Genomic DNA, 21,049 nt, shown 5'->3' on the forward strand with positions numbered 1-21,049 from the left:
GCAAAAAAAGAGCATGACAAAGGAAAAGAAACCAGAGTAAGAACAGATTCAGGTACGAAAATCCTGGTTCTGAACAATTTCTTCACAGTCAATCATAGAATACCTTTGTGAGTGCTGTAAAGGGCTGCAAATGTCACCATGAAGAAAGTTGTGGAGTATTTGCCAGCATTAACTAAATGAGGAAAGGCCCTTTTTGTGTCTCGGTATCGGCGCAGGCACTGGACGAAGCGAAGCCAAGCAGGAATGCACTGAACGATGGCCCGCGTACCATACATGTAAGTATTGCAAATTTCTTGTTCTGTGAATATTTCAAAGGAGAAAAAATTACAATAAAAAATAACTTGTTCACATCAGTTGGTCACATACTAAACACTAGCAAGTCCATAAAAGCAAGGACACAGAGTTCAGAATCACTTTCTTCTTTGCAACTATTATATTGTCCAAATTTTTAGTTGTAGGTAAACAGGAAAAAAAGTTAAATACATTAGAAGGAGAAGCCTCTCAGATATCTGTGGTTGAATCACTTTCTTTGATGCATGTAAAATATAAGAAAACAGAAGGTGGGCATATTAATCTAAGGGGAAAAACCTGGTTAGTTCTGTAATTCGAAACATCTGGAAAACCTCAATTACATGAGCTCTAAACCACTACAATATAATATACTCCCAATAGACTGTTTATACTTTTGTGCTCCTCTTTTTTTTCTTTACAAAGAAGAGTTAAATTTGTATTTTTAAATGAGAAGACTGGAGTTGGTATATCGGGTTTTCTTCAAATTCTGGGACAGTACTGTAGTGTGATCAGTCTTAGCAGTGTTGTGATACGCTGGCAATCATTGAAAATTGTGTTGGCACCAGCTTTGTTAACTTTTGTTAGTCAGATGTTACATAATCTGTCTAAATTTGGCCTTTGTCATTAAGGTAAAATTCCTTAACATCTTAAACTCCTAGCATAAAATAAGAGTGGGAAAAAGACAGAAGAAAAACAAGGCCCCCTATAATAAGAATTAAAAAACAATCTACAATGGCTTTCTCAAGGCATTTTATCTAATGCTAAATTATCAGTATTTCTGATTATAAAGCAATACTTGGCACTAAAGCATTTGTGATACAGATACCAAAGTTCTTGAACTTTTTTTAGTTTTAAAGTTGTATATTTCTTGGCAACTCATTACACATCATTTAAGAGCCAATTTATATCAGATAAAAAGACAGCTAAAAGAAGCCAAGTACATTTAATTAAGTTTGCAATATTATTGGATGAGTTTTCACCATGAACTTAACTTTCTCAGTTATCATCATTCCCAATATATCCTGCTTTACATTGGCAGCTTAGTAGTGTGGATGCACATTCATACTCTACCTTCTGGGTTCGCTTGCAAAAGGCCTCCACTTTTAACCCAAATGAGGTCAGTACTATAGAAGCAGATCATATATTCCAGGTCCATCAGTATCACTACCAGGCTATTGAGCTGATCGGCTAGCCAGAAATCAGCAAAGCCTACCTTATGGAAAGGGGCTGTAAATACTCGAAACTGAGAGAAAGAAAAAAAAAAATTAGAAAGCACGGCAACAAGAAAATTCATTTTAAGTTTCTCTAACTCATATTTGACTATACAACATAATCACTGTAGCTGATAACATGGAAACCAATGAAGCAATCACAAATATAGAGACATGGCAACAGTGGCTATTAATAGAGAGAAATAGTAGAATTCAATGAGAATTATTAGTGAAGGGAATGAACTGAATGGATAAATAGGAAAGGAAATGAAAGGATGAGAATAGGTGGGAGGCAGCAATAGTTACAGTTAGAAAGCAGAGAGGTGCCATGTCTTGAAATTATGCCACAAAGATCAGCCCACATCCCACTGTTATGAAAACAATGATAAATTAACTCAGGTTCCTTTTATTGAGCAGTAATCCATTCTGTGCATTCTTCTTGTAATGCACTTCTCATAATCCATTAAACAAAACAAATCTATGAGCTAGGTACTATTCATATCCCCATTTTACAGAAGACTCATCCTAACCTATTATGTGGAAGACTATTTACTACTGTAAAGGGAAATTCTGGCACTGCAGAAGGGGGAAGGATTAGATTCGAATGCAATCACTGTGAGTAGGGATCAAATTGTACTGAATGCCTTGAGAGGCCCAGAATGAAGAGGATATGGGATTAAGGCAGCTTTATTCCTCACTTATTCTGTCACAAGATTTCTATCTTATAAAGATGAAAAATATCAGATTGTTTCACTTATAGCAGGAATATAGGGGAACCAAATAAGATATCAGTGTAAAAAAATAATAATAAAAAACACAACAAAACAAAAACAGACAATTATAGATCAGAGACATACTGCCGGGGAGGAGAAGAGAGAGGGATCAGAGGGACGGAGGGAGGAGCACAGGGGACTGTGGTGATGGTGCACTGGTGCGTTGGGGAAGGAAATTCGATGGGGACTATACCTGGGGGGGTGGTGGGAAGGAAATATTGTTTAAAAATGAACAATGATGTAAAAAATTAAAAAATGAAAAAATGGACTCCTAAAACAAGGTAATTTCACTAAGTAGTTTTGAGAAAATGAGTACAAAATCTGCAGCTCTTTTTGCCACCTAGCAATATTAATTTAGCAGACATATTCAGCCTGGAGTCTTTTCCTCTCTTCTCTCAGATATGGTGGGTTCTTGCTATTTCTGTTCTTTCTCTAAATATTTCTCTATTATTTCAGGGAGACAAATGGCTAAGTTATGACCCAGTCCTGGGTGTCATCTATCTATGACAGAAACTGCCTTAGAGCTTTGGACTAGGTAGTTTCAGGACACAGTAAAAGCTTTGAGAACTTATTTTCTGGAGCTGATATATTTTGAGTCCATGGCTTGGTCTCTTAACACTCTCTTAACTGTGTTTCAATAAGTTGTACAATAGTCAGAGAAGCAAGCAACCATAAGTGCCAAATACAGCAAACTCCTGTTATTCATGGGGTAGAAGGTAGGTGGCAGGAGTTACATTCTACTACCAGTTCACATGGTATTTTAAGAAACTCTATAGTATCTAATGGACTTTAAAGAGACAAAAAGCAATAGGATAATATAGATATAACACTAAAGGGTCAGGAAGTCTAACTCAACGTTTGGTCATCAACTTTTGTGAAATTTGTAGCCTAGGACAAACTTTCACTTTCTCACTAACATGGACAAATAACCATCACTCTCACAGATTGTGAGAGCCTCAAAACCTAGCTAATACAGAAAACCTCCGTAAGAGAAAAATGCATCAAATAACAAACAGATAAAGGTAAGGAACTGGGAAAGGAAAGGAGTGGCATGAAAATATTAACAGGAGAGAGGAAAATTCTACAGAAGAAAGCAGATGGAAAAAAGGAAGAAAAGGGGGAATCGAAAATGTTGGTATACAATGACTAATGAAGGAAAGATAAGTTATTCATTTATTTCATTTATTTCCCAAAGATTATTTACTGTATGTTGACATTGTAAAGGTACAGAGATAAACAAAACATAGTCTCTGCTCTCAAAGGCCCACATTTGGTTGGGCAAATAAAAGCCAAAAAAAAAAAAAAAAAAAAGATAGTACCATGTAGTAAGTGCGCTAATACAGATATGCAGAAAATACTCTAGAAATACCAAGAAAGGAACAAGTAACAAGTTCAGAGCCAGAGGTAGGGTGAGGTGGGCACAAATCATACTTAACTCCCTGACATTTACACATTATCAAGTTCATCTCAAATTTATTTGAATTCTCCTGAGTGAGAATTCTTTTCTTATTCTGGCTAAAGTCTTTCAACTTCTACCTTGTTATGATTTTGATTAAAATGGTAAAGAATGACTACGTTTCAGTAGTAAAAAAGACAGATAATAATTCTGGGTCTCTGATGTTTTATCTACATATACAAAAAGTCACTGATAGGTTATTAAAAAGGTGATATACTAACAACATCTTCTAAGTAAATGTAGATAAACAGTTAAGAAGAAGTTTTAATTTCCTTGTTTTAGAGGCTTATGAATAATCACATTCTTTTTTAAATTTGATTTTTGTATAGCATTATCTTAGAGAAAGTGAACAGCAGGTGTAACTTAAATGTTAGTGTTTAAAAGTATAGATTAGGGAGTCAGACTACCGGAATCATATCCCATATTGCTTACTGGCTGTGTGACCTAATTAAACTTCTTTGAAGCTATGTTTCCTCATTTATAAAATGTGGATTAATAGCAGCTCCAATCTTATGGGTCATTAAAAAGATCAAATGAATTAATACATATAAAATGTCCAGAATAGTGTATTATTGAGAACATTTCTCATTTAGCATCTAATCTTACAGTAGAGACATATATAAAATTGTTCCTATATAACTAAAGAAAATATTGGAAAAATCTATTTCAAATTATATAGAAAAGGACTCTAAGAATTCAGTCAGAAGAGTTGATATTTTTGCTTAGAAAATCTTAGATACTTTATGAGAGGTAAAGGACCTATACAAAGAAAACTATAAAACACTGTTAAAAGAAATAGAAGAAGACACAAAGAAATGGAAAGACATTCCCTGCTCATGGATTGGAAGAATAAACATTATTAAAATGGCCATCCTACCAAAAGCAATATTCAGATTCAATGCTATTCCAATCAAAATTTCAATGTCATTCTTCAAAGAAATAGAACAATTACTGATGAAATTCATATGGAATCACAAAAAACCCCGAATAGCCAAAGCTCTCCTGAAAAAAAAAAGAAGGGAATGGAGGCATCACACTCCCAGACTTCAAACTCTACTACAAAGCCATAATCATCAAAACTGCATGGTATTGGAACAAGAACAGACATATAGACCAATGGAATCGAATAGAAAATCCAGAAATAAACCCACAGATTTATGGTCAACTAATCTTTGACAAAGGAGCAAAGACTATGCATTGGAGCAAAGAAAGTTTGTTCAATAAATGGTGCTGGGAAAACTGGGTCGCTACATGCAAAAGAATGAAGCTTGACCACTACTTCACACCATACACAAAAATCAACTCAAAATGGATTAAAGAACTAGACATAAGACCTGAAACCATAAAATACATAGAGGGAAATATAGGCGAAACACTACGTGATTTGCACATCAAAGACATCTTTACAGACACATCACCCAAAGCAGTGATAGTGAAGGCAAAGATAAACAGCTGGGACTACATCAAATTAAAGAGCTTCTGCACAGCAAAACAGACAATAACAAAAACAAAGAGAAACCCCACCAAATGGGAGAACATTTTTGCACACAACACTAATGATAAAGGACTGATCACAAAAATCTGCAAAGAGCTGATGAGACTCAACAACAACAAAGAAAATAATCCAGTCAAAAAATGGGCAGAAGAGCTAAAAAGAAACTTCTCTGAAGAAGAAATGCAAATGACCAACAGGCATATGAAAAAATGTTCAACATCACTTGTAATCAGGGAAATGCAAATCAAAACTACCATGAGATACCATCTTACACCAGTGAGAATGGCACATATTAAAAAAACTAGCAACAACAAATGTTGGCGAGGGTGTGGAGGAAAAGGAACTCTTCTGCACTGTTGGTGGGAGTGCAAACTGGTCCAACCACTATGGAGTGCTGTGTGGAGATTTCTGGACCTACTAAACATAGAGCTTCCATATGATCCAGCAATTCCACTCCTAGGTATTTACCCAAAGGACACAGAAACGTCAATTCCAAAGAGCACCTGCACCCCTATGTTTATAGCAGCACTGTTTACAATAGCTAAGCTTTGGAAACAATCCAAATGCCCCAAAATAGATGACTGGATCAAGAAGATGTGGTACATATACACTATGGAATATTACTCAGCATTCAAAAAAGATAAACACATGCAATTTGCAGCAACATGGATGGCGCTGGAAGGGATCATGCTCAGCGAAATAAGCCAAAAAGAAAAAGAAAATACCGGATGGTCTCACTCATAGCAGGAATCTAGAAAACTTAAATAAGGGACCAGGAAAATGAATAACTATAAGAAAGTGAAAATCAGAATCAACAAAAAACTATGAAACAGAGACACTTTTGGGGGGTGAGGGGTGGGAGGGGTGGGAAGGGAGGGATTGGGATCAGAATGGGGGGGTTGCAATTGTATGGGGAATATAAAATAAATTTATTATTTAAATAAATAAATAAATAAATAAACAAGTAAATAAATCTTTAAAAAAAAAGAGAAGAAAAGAAAATCTTAGATACTTTATGATTCCTAGTGGGATTTTCTATTAAGGCAAATACAGATCTGGGGAGAGGAAAAGACGAAGTATGACCTAATGAAAGTAAATATTGTGCTCTAATTTGACATATGCCATTCATATAAAAGTAAGTCAACTTTTATAAAAACTTTTTATAGCTTTTTTAGGGAAGAAGAGCAGCATGTATCAATTTCATAGACTCAAATTTAAATATGGATATAAGTGGTACCCAGTGTCTGACTATGCCTAAGTGACATAGGTTTTTTGGCCATTAAGAATTAAGGAAATAAGGAAATGTAGTTTTAGTTTAGGATGAAATTTAAAAAGAAAAACACTAAAAACCTAAATCAGACACATAATTAGATTGGAAACAATCTTGTTAATTCACTAGAAAAAGTCTAATGGTAAATGTTCTCAGTGAGATTTAAATTAAAATAAGTCACAAAGTCAACTAATATAAAAGTGATCTATAAATAACATCTTTTCTGCCTGCAATTATTATAAGTATAACAGACCACAATGCTTCTTCTATATTTCACTGTTTCTGATAGTACATTTTATTTTATTATTCCTACTTACTGTATCATCCCATCAACAAGTCCTAGTTTACTAACTCACAGCAAATGTATACAGAAATGTCTACTCACTGGGGAACTGTTCTGTTAATAAGAATAACTAGTAATGCATGAATCATAGTTTACCATTTTAAAAAAGGATGCACTGGGAAGTGCTCACTTAGCATGCAATGTTTATAACTGTATCATCCTATTATTGAAATGATGTGATCATATTAGCACCTTAGTTTTTCTGAGTCTTAAAAAAATTTGTTTTTAGTTTATAAATTTCAAAGAGGAAAAAAACGGCTCTTTTGTCTTAAAAATAAACCTCTGGAGAGCATGTCTTCTAGATGATGGTGTAATAAAATGTGAAACAGACTTATGACTTATCAAAAGATTCTTGTTCATCTAAGTTGTACAATTCAGAATTCAAACCCAAAGTTAGTCCAGTGGTGCTGCACTTAAAAGGAATGGTTAGCTTTTTTATTTATTTGCATTTAATGAAATTGGGGGAAAAGGGGGAGAGTTTCAATTTGTGATAAAAACCCTAGTGGAAGAAATAAGAAGTACAAATAAAAATCAACTTTGGGAAAAATATCAAGAAAATATGGATCATTTTCTTTTCTTGATTGCTATAAACACTTAACCTGTATTGGAATATAGGTTGCTTTTTATCTGTTAAGTACTTATTATAATTTTAATAAGAAAACCATATTCTATGTCTTCAGATGTTAAAAATGCTAACTACATGGGGTAGATTACTAAAAACAAAAATTCTGCTAAACCTAAGTGGCATACAAATGGGAAAAGAAAAATTACTGTTTTCAAAAGGTTGTATACTTTATAAGGTTAAAAAAAAAGAGTCAGATAATAATTATGGGAGTTCTGAAAGTTTTTATAGAGATTGGTCAATTTAATCACTAATCATCACTCTTTTGTTAGCTGTAGTTCATAATCTAATTATATGAAAACATTCCCAATTGATTTTCAAAATAGAGTTGGTTTAATTTAGAAGTAGATGTTCCTTCCAAGTGTTATCTTTATCAAAAAGAAATACAGCTAGCATTTTTATAGGAAATTTTATACCCTAATGTTGAGACTGTGATTTTGAGATCATTACGAAACAGGTAAACTGGAAGAAGAAATGGAATTTATTATAAACAAGAATCAAAGTTAGTTTCTCAAATTAAATAAAGTGACGTAGCAAGGCATTCCCACTGCTTTTAGATAATCAGTCTGCCATAAAATAAAAATGTTTGTTTACATATAACAACTTAACAGGAATATAAGAGCTTTGCCACTTTTAAATAAAGGAAATTTACCACAGCTGATTAACTAATCTGTGTAATGATTAAATAATCATGTAATGAAATAATTAACCACAGATCAACTATTATTAATTCGTAAAACTATTTCAGTATCTGGACACTTCACACTCTATTTTTTGGAGATAATGCATGAGTGCTTTCCCTAGGGCCAGCGTACTGCAAAATGTCAAAGGAACCAGTCAAGGAGCATTCTTTGCCCTTGGAGGTGGGATATCACTCACATAGAGGACAATGTGTTATGAAACCCAACTACCTTGGTTTCATCCTAGAGGAAATCAATGACCAAATATACCACTCTAAAAAGGCATACAAGTTTCTGAACTTACCAGCAATTTAAGGAGCCAAAACCGTGATTTATAATAGAAAGTTTTAGTGGGATTAATGAGAAAAAAAGCCATAAATCCATAAAGGACAAGTGGATATACGTATGTGGGGATGACACTAATTGGAGCAAAGAAGCATGCCAGAAGGCTCAGGCACCACAAGATCCCAAGGAATCCAGCAATCTAATAAAGGACAAGAAAGACAAAGAGAGAGAAATTGTTATTTTTATTCTTATCATTACTCAGAAATATCTTACAAACTTTTTTTAATAGCTTATAAAAAAAAGCAGAAAAAAATGCCCATTAATTCAATCCTCCTCCTCAAGTAGAGGATGAATTTCAGTGCCCACTAAACCAGATATATTAGCTATAGCTAATACAAACTTTATTCATGGGATTTTATCTTGCTTTGATTACCTCAAAGAGATGTTGATGAGACAAATTGCTTCTTGGATTAAGTTCAAAGATGAGCACATGATTTACTCCTGCCTGTCTCCAGCCATATGTGTTGATGCCCAGTAGAAAAAGGAATTCAATCAGAAGAAAGCCACCCCGATAGATTCTTATCAAGGGCCATATATTTTTATTTGCTTCAAGTTTAAATACAGCTGAAAGAATATGAAATCAGCAATTAGTTAGAAAATTCACTGTCCTTTTAATGTGCTCTTATTTTTCAGTAAGATAACCCCTGGATAGGAATTTTTCAAAAATAAAACCCAAGCCTAAATTATCTAAAGAGTCTAATATTAACTTACCTATACATTCTTTCCCTTTTACATTTCACTCTGCAAAATTACATCAGAATAATTTGACTTTTAGTATGTTAACTCATTGTCCCATTAATTTCTTATGTTACAGAAAATCACGGTGAAACAGTTTAAAACACAAGATAGTTCAGTCAGTAGGGATTTCTAACATGACACAATTTCCTTCACTGTGTTTTATACATAATCAAATTGCATATAGTAATACCTAACTCACAGAGATGTTGTGAGAGTCAAAACAGTATACATGAAAGAAATGTAAAGATGGAAATGCCATATAAATGACAACAGTTAATATTTATAGGATGTTTACTATGTGCTAAGAATTGTTCTCAGTATTTTACATTTAACCCTCAAAATGGCTCTATCAGTTTAAAACTATTATCTCCATTTTACTGATGAGGAAACTAGAGAACAGAGAAGTTAATTTGCTCAGGGTTACCAAACCAGTATAGAACAGAGTCAGGATTTTAATTTTGCTCTAAAACTCACATTCTTAACCTCTTCATTTTATTACCCATATGGCCACACAAATACGCAGTATCATTAGTCTCATAATTTAAGTTCTTCACAATCTGTTCCCCAACAACTCACTTTCCCCCACTCACCTCACAATGCCCCAAATCACTAATTCTTATTTCCTCATGAACCTTACTATCCTTTTAACAAGTTTATTTTTTACCCTTGTTTATGTTGTCCCAGTACCTAAAATGTCCTTGTTCTTTTTCTCCATCAATTCAAATTCTATTTATTGAGAGCTTGATCCCTATTGGTTCATAAATTCACTGAATTAATTGCTTCATATGAGGCTGTGCCAAACATTTCAAGTTAGTTAACAATTTCTCAATTTCCCAAGGAACTATAAAATGTACTAATATCACTTGAAATTTAATTGTAAGCTACCTTACACAAGTGCATAATTCAAATAACCATTTATTACTTACCTTTGTATTCTCTATAGTATACAGCATATTTAACACTATAAAAATAACAGGGTAGAGGAAGTCTTTACTTTGGGACATTACTATGGACCAGATTTCAAATCTTAGCTATATTATGCCAAATTATTTAGATTTTCTAAGTGTCAGTTTCCTTGTTGGTCAATGGAGATAATATCTGTTCCCATAAGTTTGTTAAGAAGATTAAATGTGAATTATATATAGTCTAAAAAATGGTGGTCCATTATGAGTATTCAATTTATATTAGTTTGTTTTTCATATTGCTTGAGAAAATTTCATTTTCTTAATTTGACAAATATTTATTAGGTGCTTATTATACATTATACCATTCTATGACTTAGGGATTTAGTAATGAACAAATGATGAAATATCATTAAGATCAGACCAAACCATAACCACAAAACTTTTATTCTGTATGTCAACGAACAAGGCTTTGAAGATAAAACAAAGAAAAAGGCGATAAAGTTAGGGGTTATTTTAGATAGGGTGATCAAGAAGACCTCTCAGGAAAGGGAATGTACAAAAGGGTCTTAACACAGGTATGAATGTGCTATGTTCCAGGAACACAGAGAAGGCCAAGATCACTCAGATTGGAATGAATGAGAGATTATAGTAACAAAAAGCTAATCAGGGACACACCAAGGAGAGCTTTGTAGTACTTTGCCAAGACTTAAGCTTTTCTGATATATGAAGTCAATGAAAGTTTTGCACATAAAGGACATGACCAGATGAACAATATTAAAGGGCTACTCTAGCTGTTATGTGAAGAAGAGTGTAAGAGAATATACGATAGATAGAAGGATATGAATAAAAACTACATGTGGTTTTATATCCTGCTTCCTAAGCAAAAACCATAGAAATAACGGATGTAACAGTCAGAAACAAAAATAGTAAGTATAAGTACCAAAGAATGCACAATAAAACTCCCAGAGGTAATAAATTCAGCAGTTATAGATTGCAAAATCAACATACAAAATTTAGTGTGTGGCTAGAAGAAATCCCATGTTTGTGCATTGCAAGATTTCATGTTAACATGGCATTACCAACCAATATGTTCTACACATTAATATAACCTATCTAGTATAACAATAGCCTTTTTGTGAAGAAATGGAAAAACCCATCCTCAAATTCATATGGAATTGCAAGAGGCCCCTTGTAGCCAAAATAGCAGTGAAAAAGAACTATGTTGGAGGACGCACACTGCATGGTTTCAAAACTTACTACAAAACAGTGGCACTGGCAAAATAATGGGCATACAGACAAATGGAATGGGACTGAGAGTTCAGAAATAAATCTATACATCTGTGGCAGACTGATTTTCAAACAGAATGCCAAGACTATTCAATGGAAAAGAATATTCTCTTTAAAAAATGGGGCTGGGAGAGATTAGGGAGGACTAGGCTCAAAACGGTGGCTGGCAGTCAGGAAACGCTGTAAGACCGCCCATTAAAAAAAAAAAAAAAAAGTTTATAGGGAGGAAAAGCGGCAGGTCCCTGCGAGAACTGGGACACGGAAGATAAACCGGCAACTCTGGCAAACTGCCTGAAGAAGAAAGTTGCCATAAAAGAGGACTAGAAGGGAGCAAAGCTCAGAACCCTGCTACCCTACCCCACCCACAAAGTCGGCACTCTCCGACCAACAGAAAGGAGGAAAGAAAAAAAAAAAACAAAAAACAAAAAACTGAAACAACCAACAAGAACTACACATCCAGCGGGACAGTGAGTGGAAAGGAGCTATTTCAGCCACCACACCCTGTGAACTGGAACAGTGGAGAACTGTGCAGGAATCTCCCTGGAGGTGAGCGAACGGCTCCAGGCGCCATTGAAGAAAAACAAAGACTCCCAGGAGACCTACAAACAGCCCAAGGCCAGCCAGTAAGCTTGTGCAGAAAAGTGGCCCGCTTGAAAAGCATACGGATCGCAGCTGCCCAGGTCCCGGCGCCTGCGACCTAGGCTTGCGGGGAGACGCGCAGGAGCCCTCACTGAGGTGAATGTCCCTCACTGAGTAATCAGAAACCAGGTGCCTAGACACGGTAGTGGGGTGCAAAAGGCGCCATTTCTGCGGACACTGAACTGGGCTACAGCCTGCATTCTGGACCTGAGGGCTTTGGAACTGAGACCTGGGGCACGAAATTCGGGGCGTGGGATCCCCATGACTGTGGGCCACAGGGCAGACACAGCACCCCCACACCGTTGAGGCTCTCCACGCCACTCCCACTCTTCCCCCCCCCCCTCGCCAAAAGGGGTAAAAAAACAGTTTCCGAAGGACACGAGGAAAGATCTCTGGCGCCACCTAGCAACCAGAAAAAATCACCCACACCCTATAGTTGGAAACCAGGGATCCCAAAAAACACCCTCAGGCGCTGAGAGAGGGTGGGCCACGCAAAACTGGGTTAAGGGGGGAAATAAGGCATGGAGCAAGACCCCATCCTGGGACTGAGAGCTAGGCACAGGACCTGAGGCGTAAGACATGCCATAGCAGCGGGCACTGCACAGGGTGACAGCCAGCGTTTTGGATCTGATAGCCCTGGAAATGAGACCTAGAGTGCAGAATTCAGGGCGTGGGATCCATACAGCTGCGGGCACAACACTTGGAACACTTGGTGAACACGGGGCAGATACAGCACCCAGCTTGAATAAGAGCACCTGTGTTGAGGTGCTCCCCTCCATCCCCCCTCTGCTACTCAAAGAACCACTGGGAAAAAGCACAGGTCAGCAAGTACGGGTCTCTGGCGCCACCTTGTGACCAGAACTAAATCATCAACTAGCTGATTCCCTGTTGGAACTGAGTAAATACAGAGGGAGGAAACTGTAAGGGACAGAGCCCAGCAACACAGCATCAACACCCTGGTGGAATTTTGGCCTACTAGTGCTGGTCTCAGTCTGGTAAACAGTTTACGACACTCATAAAGGAGCACTCCAAAGAGATGCCTGCCAACACCAGTGGCACAACGTCCCAACGCATAGAACTAATTAGAAAGCAAACAGGGAGAAGAAAAAATATAAATAACCAAGCATGCCAGCAGGAGGACACACCACAAAAAGAAATACAGTCACCAGAGTTCAACAATGCCATGGAAGAACTTCTCGGCCTATCAGATAGAGAATTAATAATCATCCCGATTAAAAAGCAGAAAGAAAACGAAAAGGAAAAAAATGATTTGAGACAAATAATCACTGAACTGAAGAATGAAATTGAGACCTTAAGAAAGGAAAGAAATGCAGGAGATAAAAAGATTACTAGAGGAGATAAAGAACTCTGGGAAAAGAAATGAAAACAGAATCAATGAAATGGAAGAACAGATCAGTACTATTGAAGATACAGAAATAAAAAGAGCCAAAAGAGAAAAGGAGAGAGAAGTGCAAATGAAGCAGTATAAGGAGACTCTAGGACAATTATCAGACTCCATGAAGAGAGGAAATGTAAGAGTTATAGGCATTCTAGAAGGTGAGGAGAGAGACAAAGGAACTGAGAAATTATTCAAGGAGATAATTGAAGAAAACTTTCCAAGCTTGAAAAATGAGATGAATATAGACATACAAGAAGCGAGAAGAACCCCCAATTACCATAATGAAAGGAAAACTACAGTAAGACACCTAATAGACACCTAAAGCTTGCAAGAGTCCAAGACAAGGAAAAAATAATGAAACTGGCAAGGGGGAAGAAACAGATAACTTATAAGGGAAAACCAATCAGGTTAACTTCTGACTTCTCTGAAGAAACATTACGGGCAAGAAGATAATGGAGTAACATATTCAGCAAACTTCAAGAGAGCAAATGCCAACCAAGAATATTTTACCCTGCAAAGCTCTCCTTCCTCTACGAAGAGAAAATATGGACCTTCTCAGACAAACAGAAGCTCCACAAATTCATTACAACTAAACCCCCCCTCCAAAAAATTCTACAAGAAGTCCTAAAGCTAAAACCAATGGAAGAATGAACAAGAAGAACAGAATAAAGCAAGGAATAAAATCACAAAAAAGACAAAAAAACTAGCAAACACAGATGCCAACATATCAATAGTAACTCTAAATGTAAATGGATTAAACTCATCAATAAAAAGACAGAGTAGCAGGCTGGATTGAAAAACAAAATTCAATCTTCTGTTGTCTCCAGGAAACACATTTAACCACAAAAGATAAACACAGACTGAAAGTAAAAGGTTGGAAAACAATCCTACAAGCAAATGGACCAAAAAAGAAGGCAGAAACAGCCATACTTATATATCAGATGAAATAGACTTCAAATTAAAAAAAGTAAAGAGAGGCATAGATGGACACTACATTATGATCAAGGGAACAATACATCAGGAAGATATAACACTTCTCATCAACATATACTCACCAAATGAAGGGGCACCGAAATATATTAGACAATTATTATCAGCTCTGAAAACAGATATTAAAGAAAATACATATATAGTGGGAGACTTCACCAGCCCACTCTCACCAATGGACAGATCAACGAGACAAAAAATAAAGACACTAGAGCCCTAAATAAAGACATAGAACTCATGGACTTAACAAACATCTACAGGACACTGCACCCCAAAAAATCCAAGCACACATTTTTCTCAAGTGAGCATGGATCATTCTCCAGAATTGATCACATACTGGGCCACAAGACAAACATCAACAGATACATGAAAATCGAAATCATTCCAACTATCTTCTCCAATCATAAAGGCATCAAGCTAGGAATAAATCATGAAAAGAAAACAAGGAATCCTCCCACTTCATGGAGATTGAAATCCACACTACTGGAAGACCACTGGACTAATAAGGAGATCAAAGAAGAAATTAAAAAACACTTTGAGTTGAATGACAAGGAGGACACCACTTTCCAGAATGTATGGGATGTAGCAAAAGCAGTAATAAGAGGAAAATATATAGCAATACAGGCTCACATCAACAAACAAGAAAGAACTAAAAGAAACAACCTAATCTCACATCTCAAAGAACTAGAAAAAGAACAACAAAAAAACCTTAAAGCCAGTAGAAGAAAGGAAATAGTAAAAATCAAAGAAAAAAATGAATTAGAAATTAAAAAAAACAATCCAAAAGATCAATGAAACCAAAAGTTGGTTCTTTGAAAAAATAAACAAAATAAACAAAACCTCTAGCAAGGCTCACAAAGAAAAAATGGGAGAAAACACATACAAATAGGATTATAAATGAAAGAGGAGAAATCACAACAGTCAGTAGAAATCAAAAGAATAATCAGAGATTACTATGACCACTTATATGCAAACAAATTCAACAACCTAGAAGAGATGGACAAATTCCTAGAACGATATAATCATCCAAAGCTGGACAAAGAAGAAATAGAACAACTAAAGAGACCAATTACAAGCAGTCAAATTGAAGCAGTAATCAAAGCACTCCCCAAAAACAAAAGCCCAGGCCCAGACAGCTTCACAAATGAATTCTACCAAATGTTCAGCAGTGAATTAGTGCCTATCCTCCACAAACTCTTTAAAAAATTGAAAAAGAAGGAATACTACCAAATACGTTCTACGAAGCCAACATTACACTAATACCAAAACCCAACAAAGACAGCATAAAAAAAGAAAATTACAGGCCAATCTCCCTAATGAACACTAATGCAAAAATCCTCAATAAAATCCTTGCCAACAGAATCCAACAATGCATCCATAAGATAATTCACCATGACCAAGTAGGATTTATTCCAGGGACACAAGGATGGTTCAACATCCAAAAATCAATAAACGTAATCTAACACATCAACAAAAAGAAATATAGAAACAATAAGATCATATCCATAGATGCCGAGAAAGCATTCGACAAAGTACAATACCCATTTATGATAAAGGCCCTTGAAATTCTCGGGATGCAAGGAACATACCTCAACATCATAGAGGACATATATGACAAGCCCATAGCCAATATCATTCTCAATGGTAAAAAGCTGAAAGCATTCCCATTAAGATCTGGGACAAGACAAGGATGTCCACTCTCACCACTGCTTTTCAACATAATACTGGAAGTCCTAGCCAGAGCAGTAGACAAGAGAAAGACATACAAGGAATCCAAATAGGCAAGGAAGAAGTCAAACTATCACTATTTGCGAATGATATGATAATATACATAGAGAACCCCAAAAACTCCACAGAAAAACTAATTAAACTAATAAATCAGTTTAGTAAAGTGGCAGGATACAAAATCAATGCATAAAAATCAGTAGCCCTTCTTATACACAAACAATAAATCTGAAGAAGAAATCAAGAAAACCATTCCTTTTATCACTGAAACAAAAAAAATCAAGTACCTGGGAATAAACCTAACAAAAGAAATAATGGACCTATATAAAGAAAACTATAAAACACTGTTAAAAGAAATAGAAGTAGACACAAAGAAATGGAAAGACATCCCCTGCTCATGGATCGGAAGAATTAACATTATCAAAATGGCCATCCTACCAAAAGCAATCTACAGGTTCAATGCTATTCCAATAAAAATTTCAATGTCATTCTTCAAAGAAATAGAAAAAATATTGATGAAATTCATATGGAGCCACCAAAAACCCTGAATAGCCAAAACCCTCCTGAAAAAAAGAGAAGGGAATGGAAGCATCACTCTCCCAGATTTCAAACTATACTACAAAGCCATAATAATCAAAACTGCATGGTATAGGAACCAGAACAGACACATGGACCAATGGAACTGAAATGAAAACCCAGAAATAAACCCACAGATTTATGGTCAACTAATCTTTGACAAAGGAACAAAGAATATGCACTGGAGCAAAGAGTTTGTTCAATAAATGATGCTGGGAAAACTGGGTCACTACATGCAAAAGAATGAAACTTGACTACTACCTCATACCATGCACAAAAACCAAATCAAAATGGATTAAAGAACTAGACATAAGACCTGAAACCATGAAATATATAGAAGGAAATATAGGCAAAACACTACATGCACCTCAAAGACATCTTTACAGACACATCACCCAAAGCAGTGATAGTGAAGGCAAAGATAAACAGCTGGGACTACATCAAATTAAAGTGCTTCTGCACAGCAAAAGAGACAATAACCAAAACAAAAAGAAACCCCACCGACTGGGAGAAAATTTTTGCACACAACACTAATGATAAATGACTGATCATAAAAATCTACAAAGAGCTGACGAGACTCAACAAAAACAAAGAAAATAATCCAGTCAAAAAATGGGCAGAAGAGCTAAAAAGAAACTTCTCCAAAAAGGAAATACAAATGGCCAACAGGCATATGAAAAAATGTTCAACGTCACTTGCAATCAGGGAAATGCAAATCAAAACTACAATGGGATACCATCTCACACCAGTGAGAATGGCACATATTAAAAAAACTAGCAACAACAAATGTTGGCGAAAAAGGAACTCTCCTACACTGCTGGTGGGAGTGCAAACTGGTCCAACCACTATGGAAAGCTGTGTTGAGATTCCTCGACCTACTAAAGATAGAACTTCCATATGATCCAGCAATTCCACTCCTAGGTATTTACCCAAAGGACACAGAAACATTAATTCCAAAGAACACCTGCACCCCTATGTTTATAGCAGCACTTTTTACAATAGCTAAGCTTTGGAAACAACCCAAATGCCCAAAAATAGATGACTGGATCAAGAAGATGTGGTCCATATACACCATGGAATATTACTCAGCAATCAAAAAAGATAAACACATGCAATTTGCAGCAACATGGATGGCGATGGAAGGGATCATGCTCAGCGAAATAAGCCAGAAAGAAAAAGAAAAATACCAGATGGTCTCACTCATAGCAGGAATTTAGAAAACCTAAATAAGGGACCAGGAAAAAGAATAACTATAAGAAAGAAAAAATCAAAATCAACAAACGACTATGAACCAGAGACACACTATGGGGGGGTGCAAGGAGGTATTGGGGTCAAAATAAGGGGGTTGCAACTGTATGGGGACTATAAAAAAATAAAAAATTTAAAAAAATGGGGCTGGGAGAGATGGCTATCCACATGCCAAAGAAATAAATTGAATTTCTACCAAACACCATACAAGTATAAAAAATTATTTCAAAATGGATCAATGACCTAAATAAAAGAGCTAAAACCACAAAACTCTTAGAATGTAGGGTAAATCTTCATGACCTTGGATTTAGCAATGAATTACTAGATACTACAACACAAGCATAATGAAAGGAAAAAACAGATAGACTGAACTTCAACAAAATTAAAAAATTTTGTGCATCAAAGGACATTAAGGAAGGAACAGACAATTAATACAATAGGAAAATATCTACAAATTGCATCTGATAAGGTTCTACTATCCAGTATATATATATACTATCCAGTATATATAAAGAACTTTTGTAACTTACCAATAAGAGGACAATTTAATTTTAAAATGGGCAAAGGACTTGGATAGACAGTGTTCCAAAGAAAATATTCAACCAACCAACACTCAAGTGAAATGTTCAGTAGTATCATTAGTTATTAGGGAAACACAAGTCAAAAACATGAGATCTATCACTTCACACCCACTAGAATGGATGTAATTTTTTTAAACAAAAAATTGCAAGAGTTGGTGAGGGTGTGGAGAAAATGGAACTCTCATAAATTGTTGGTGGGAATGGAAAATGGTGTAGCCTTTGTGTAAAACAATTTGGTAGTTCCTCATTGTTAACAGAAATATCATAGAACTGAGGAATTCAGCATCTAGGTACACTAAATGCCCATTTAACCTTCGAGGTCAATAGCTTCTTGGAAACTGCAACTTTAAGCAAAATGATGAATAAAAATTAGGTCCTCAAATAATGCCATTCTGTTCAATTCAGCTGGGATTTTTTTCTCACTAATGTTATAACTAAATGATGTTATTCAAGGACTTATTGTATATATCCAAAAGGATTAAAAATATGTACTCAAATAAATCCATACATGTTCATAGCAGCAAATTCATATTAGCCAAAAGATAGAAACAACCCAATATATTATATGTTCAGTTTTGGCAGACACTGCCAAACAGTTCTTCAAAGTACAGCACCCATTTTCACTCATTCATATTAATATCTTCATGGCATTCCACTGTACCGTATAGCAATTAATATGATCTATTTATTTAAGCAATTCCCAATTGATGGACATTTGCTCTTATAAATAAAACAGCAAAGAATATCCTCCTTTCCTATATGCCTGTGCACTCATGTACGAGTATGTTTGTAAGATAAGTTTCTAGAAATAAATTGCTTAATCAAATTTATTTAATAGATAAAATCTATATTTGTTATATCTATACATATGATATTTATATATACAGCCAAATTATCCTTTAAAGAGATTACAATTAATAGTCTCACCACTAGTGTACAAGAACCTGTTATTTTAAACCCTTATATGCACTTTAAACAATCAAAAAGTAAAGTATATTGTTATTATATCAAAGTAAGTAAAGATTATTACAGAACAACTTTCTAAAAATCTAAACAACTTCATCTTCATGCAACTAAATAACTGGAATATGTTATTTTCTGACAAATTATTAAATAACAGGTCATGTCCCCTTGAGAAACTACAGCAATTATGCACATTATTTTTTCATGTGAATGTTTGAAAAAAAGAATCATGCTTGTACATGCACTATTATTGCTGTGTCTCTCTCTCAACTCTCAACGCTGTTATCTTTTAAGACCCGCTGGGGGACAAATAAGGATAGATAGCTGGTTTTAACTATATTTACCCTGCCATTTCTCCATCATCCCCAACAGACACACACACAAAGATCAAACAAAGATTTCTGAGGTAAGAGAACATAGTGCACAACATTAAATACATGAACCACACATGTTAAAAGACAAATCACAATGTCTCACAAAAATGCAGTCTGTATTTACAAAAGAAAATAAAACCTCAACTTGTCCTTGAAATGAAAAAAAAAAAAAAAACTTTGCAATTCAGTCACATAAAAAGAATAAAAATTTATTTTTGTTTTCTTAGATCTTATTTTAATGATGATGATAATACTACTACCAAGTTCATCTTGGAAATAAAAGGAAAAATCCTGTACACAAAAATGACTAGATTTTTTCCTAGCGAAATAACTTCTATCACATACACCATATATATATTTTCTACCTATTTTACATCATTCTTCATTTTTGTACAATGTATGCTTTCTCCTCTCAGGAATAGTCCCCATGAAATTCCCACCAATTCAGCCGTGCACCACCACCATAGTCCGTTGTGCTCTCCCACCCCTGTTTTGATCCTTCTCCTTCCTCCCCCCATACAGAATGTCTCTGGCTTATATTTGCCTGTTGATTTTGATTTTTAATTTATTATAACTACTTTTTTTTTTTTCCTGATCCCTTATTTGGTTCCCCTACATTCCTCCTATAAGTGAAACCATCCAATATTTTTCTTTTTCTTTCTGGATATTTCACTGGGCATAATCCCGTCCAGCTCCAGCCATGTTGCTATGAATGGCATGAGTTTATCTTTTTTGATTGCTGAGTAAAAAAATACACCATATATTTTGTATTGATGTAGTGATTCACAATTATAGACATTTACTTATACTTCTTAGCTCACCTCTGTGAACCAGTCTCAAGCTAGCTTTTTACACTGTCATCTAATATTCTCCTTCATTCTAGTTGAATGTATCACTTCTCTTTTTCATAACCTACTCTCCTTCATGCCCTCCACCTCATACTCCAGTCAACTAAAATCTCTGCTCATCTGTCTCCTCCTGGAATGCTTTTCAGCCCATTAATGTCCAGCATAATGCTATTTCATATTGTTTCACAAAGTCTTCCCTGATGCTTTCATTTAAACTTTTACTTGTTTAAACCACTTACTTGTTCCTTTGACCTGCTTAGAACATTTAACATTTTCTCTCGTTAGTGTATTAT

At 35.4% G+C, this 21,049-nt stretch overlaps 1 protein-coding gene across 1 annotated transcript in view; it reads right to left on the bottom strand.

Moving 5' to 3' along the window:
- The window catches only part of XPR1 (xenotropic and polytropic retrovirus receptor 1), a 189,301-nt gene that overhangs the window by 34,426 nt on the left and 133,826 nt on the right, over window positions 1-21,049 (bottom strand). The window contains exons 8-11 of the mRNA XM_037506348.2: window positions 8,860-9,050; window positions 8,446-8,625; window positions 1,363-1,534; window positions 104-298 (exon numbers count right to left, since the gene is read on the bottom strand). Coding sequence (XP_037362245.1) covers window positions 104-298; window positions 1,363-1,534; window positions 8,446-8,625; window positions 8,860-9,050 — 738 coding nt within the window. The remainder of the gene's footprint in view (window positions 1-103; window positions 299-1,362; window positions 1,535-8,445; window positions 8,626-8,859; window positions 9,051-21,049) is intronic.

This window comes from Talpa occidentalis, unplaced genomic scaffold, assembly GCF_014898055.3.
Source record: "Talpa occidentalis isolate TD23 unplaced genomic scaffold, MPIMG_talOcc4v2.1 talOcc4.12, whole genome shotgun sequence".
NCBI classification, from domain to species: domain Eukaryota; kingdom Metazoa; phylum Chordata; class Mammalia; order Eulipotyphla; family Talpidae; genus Talpa; species Talpa occidentalis.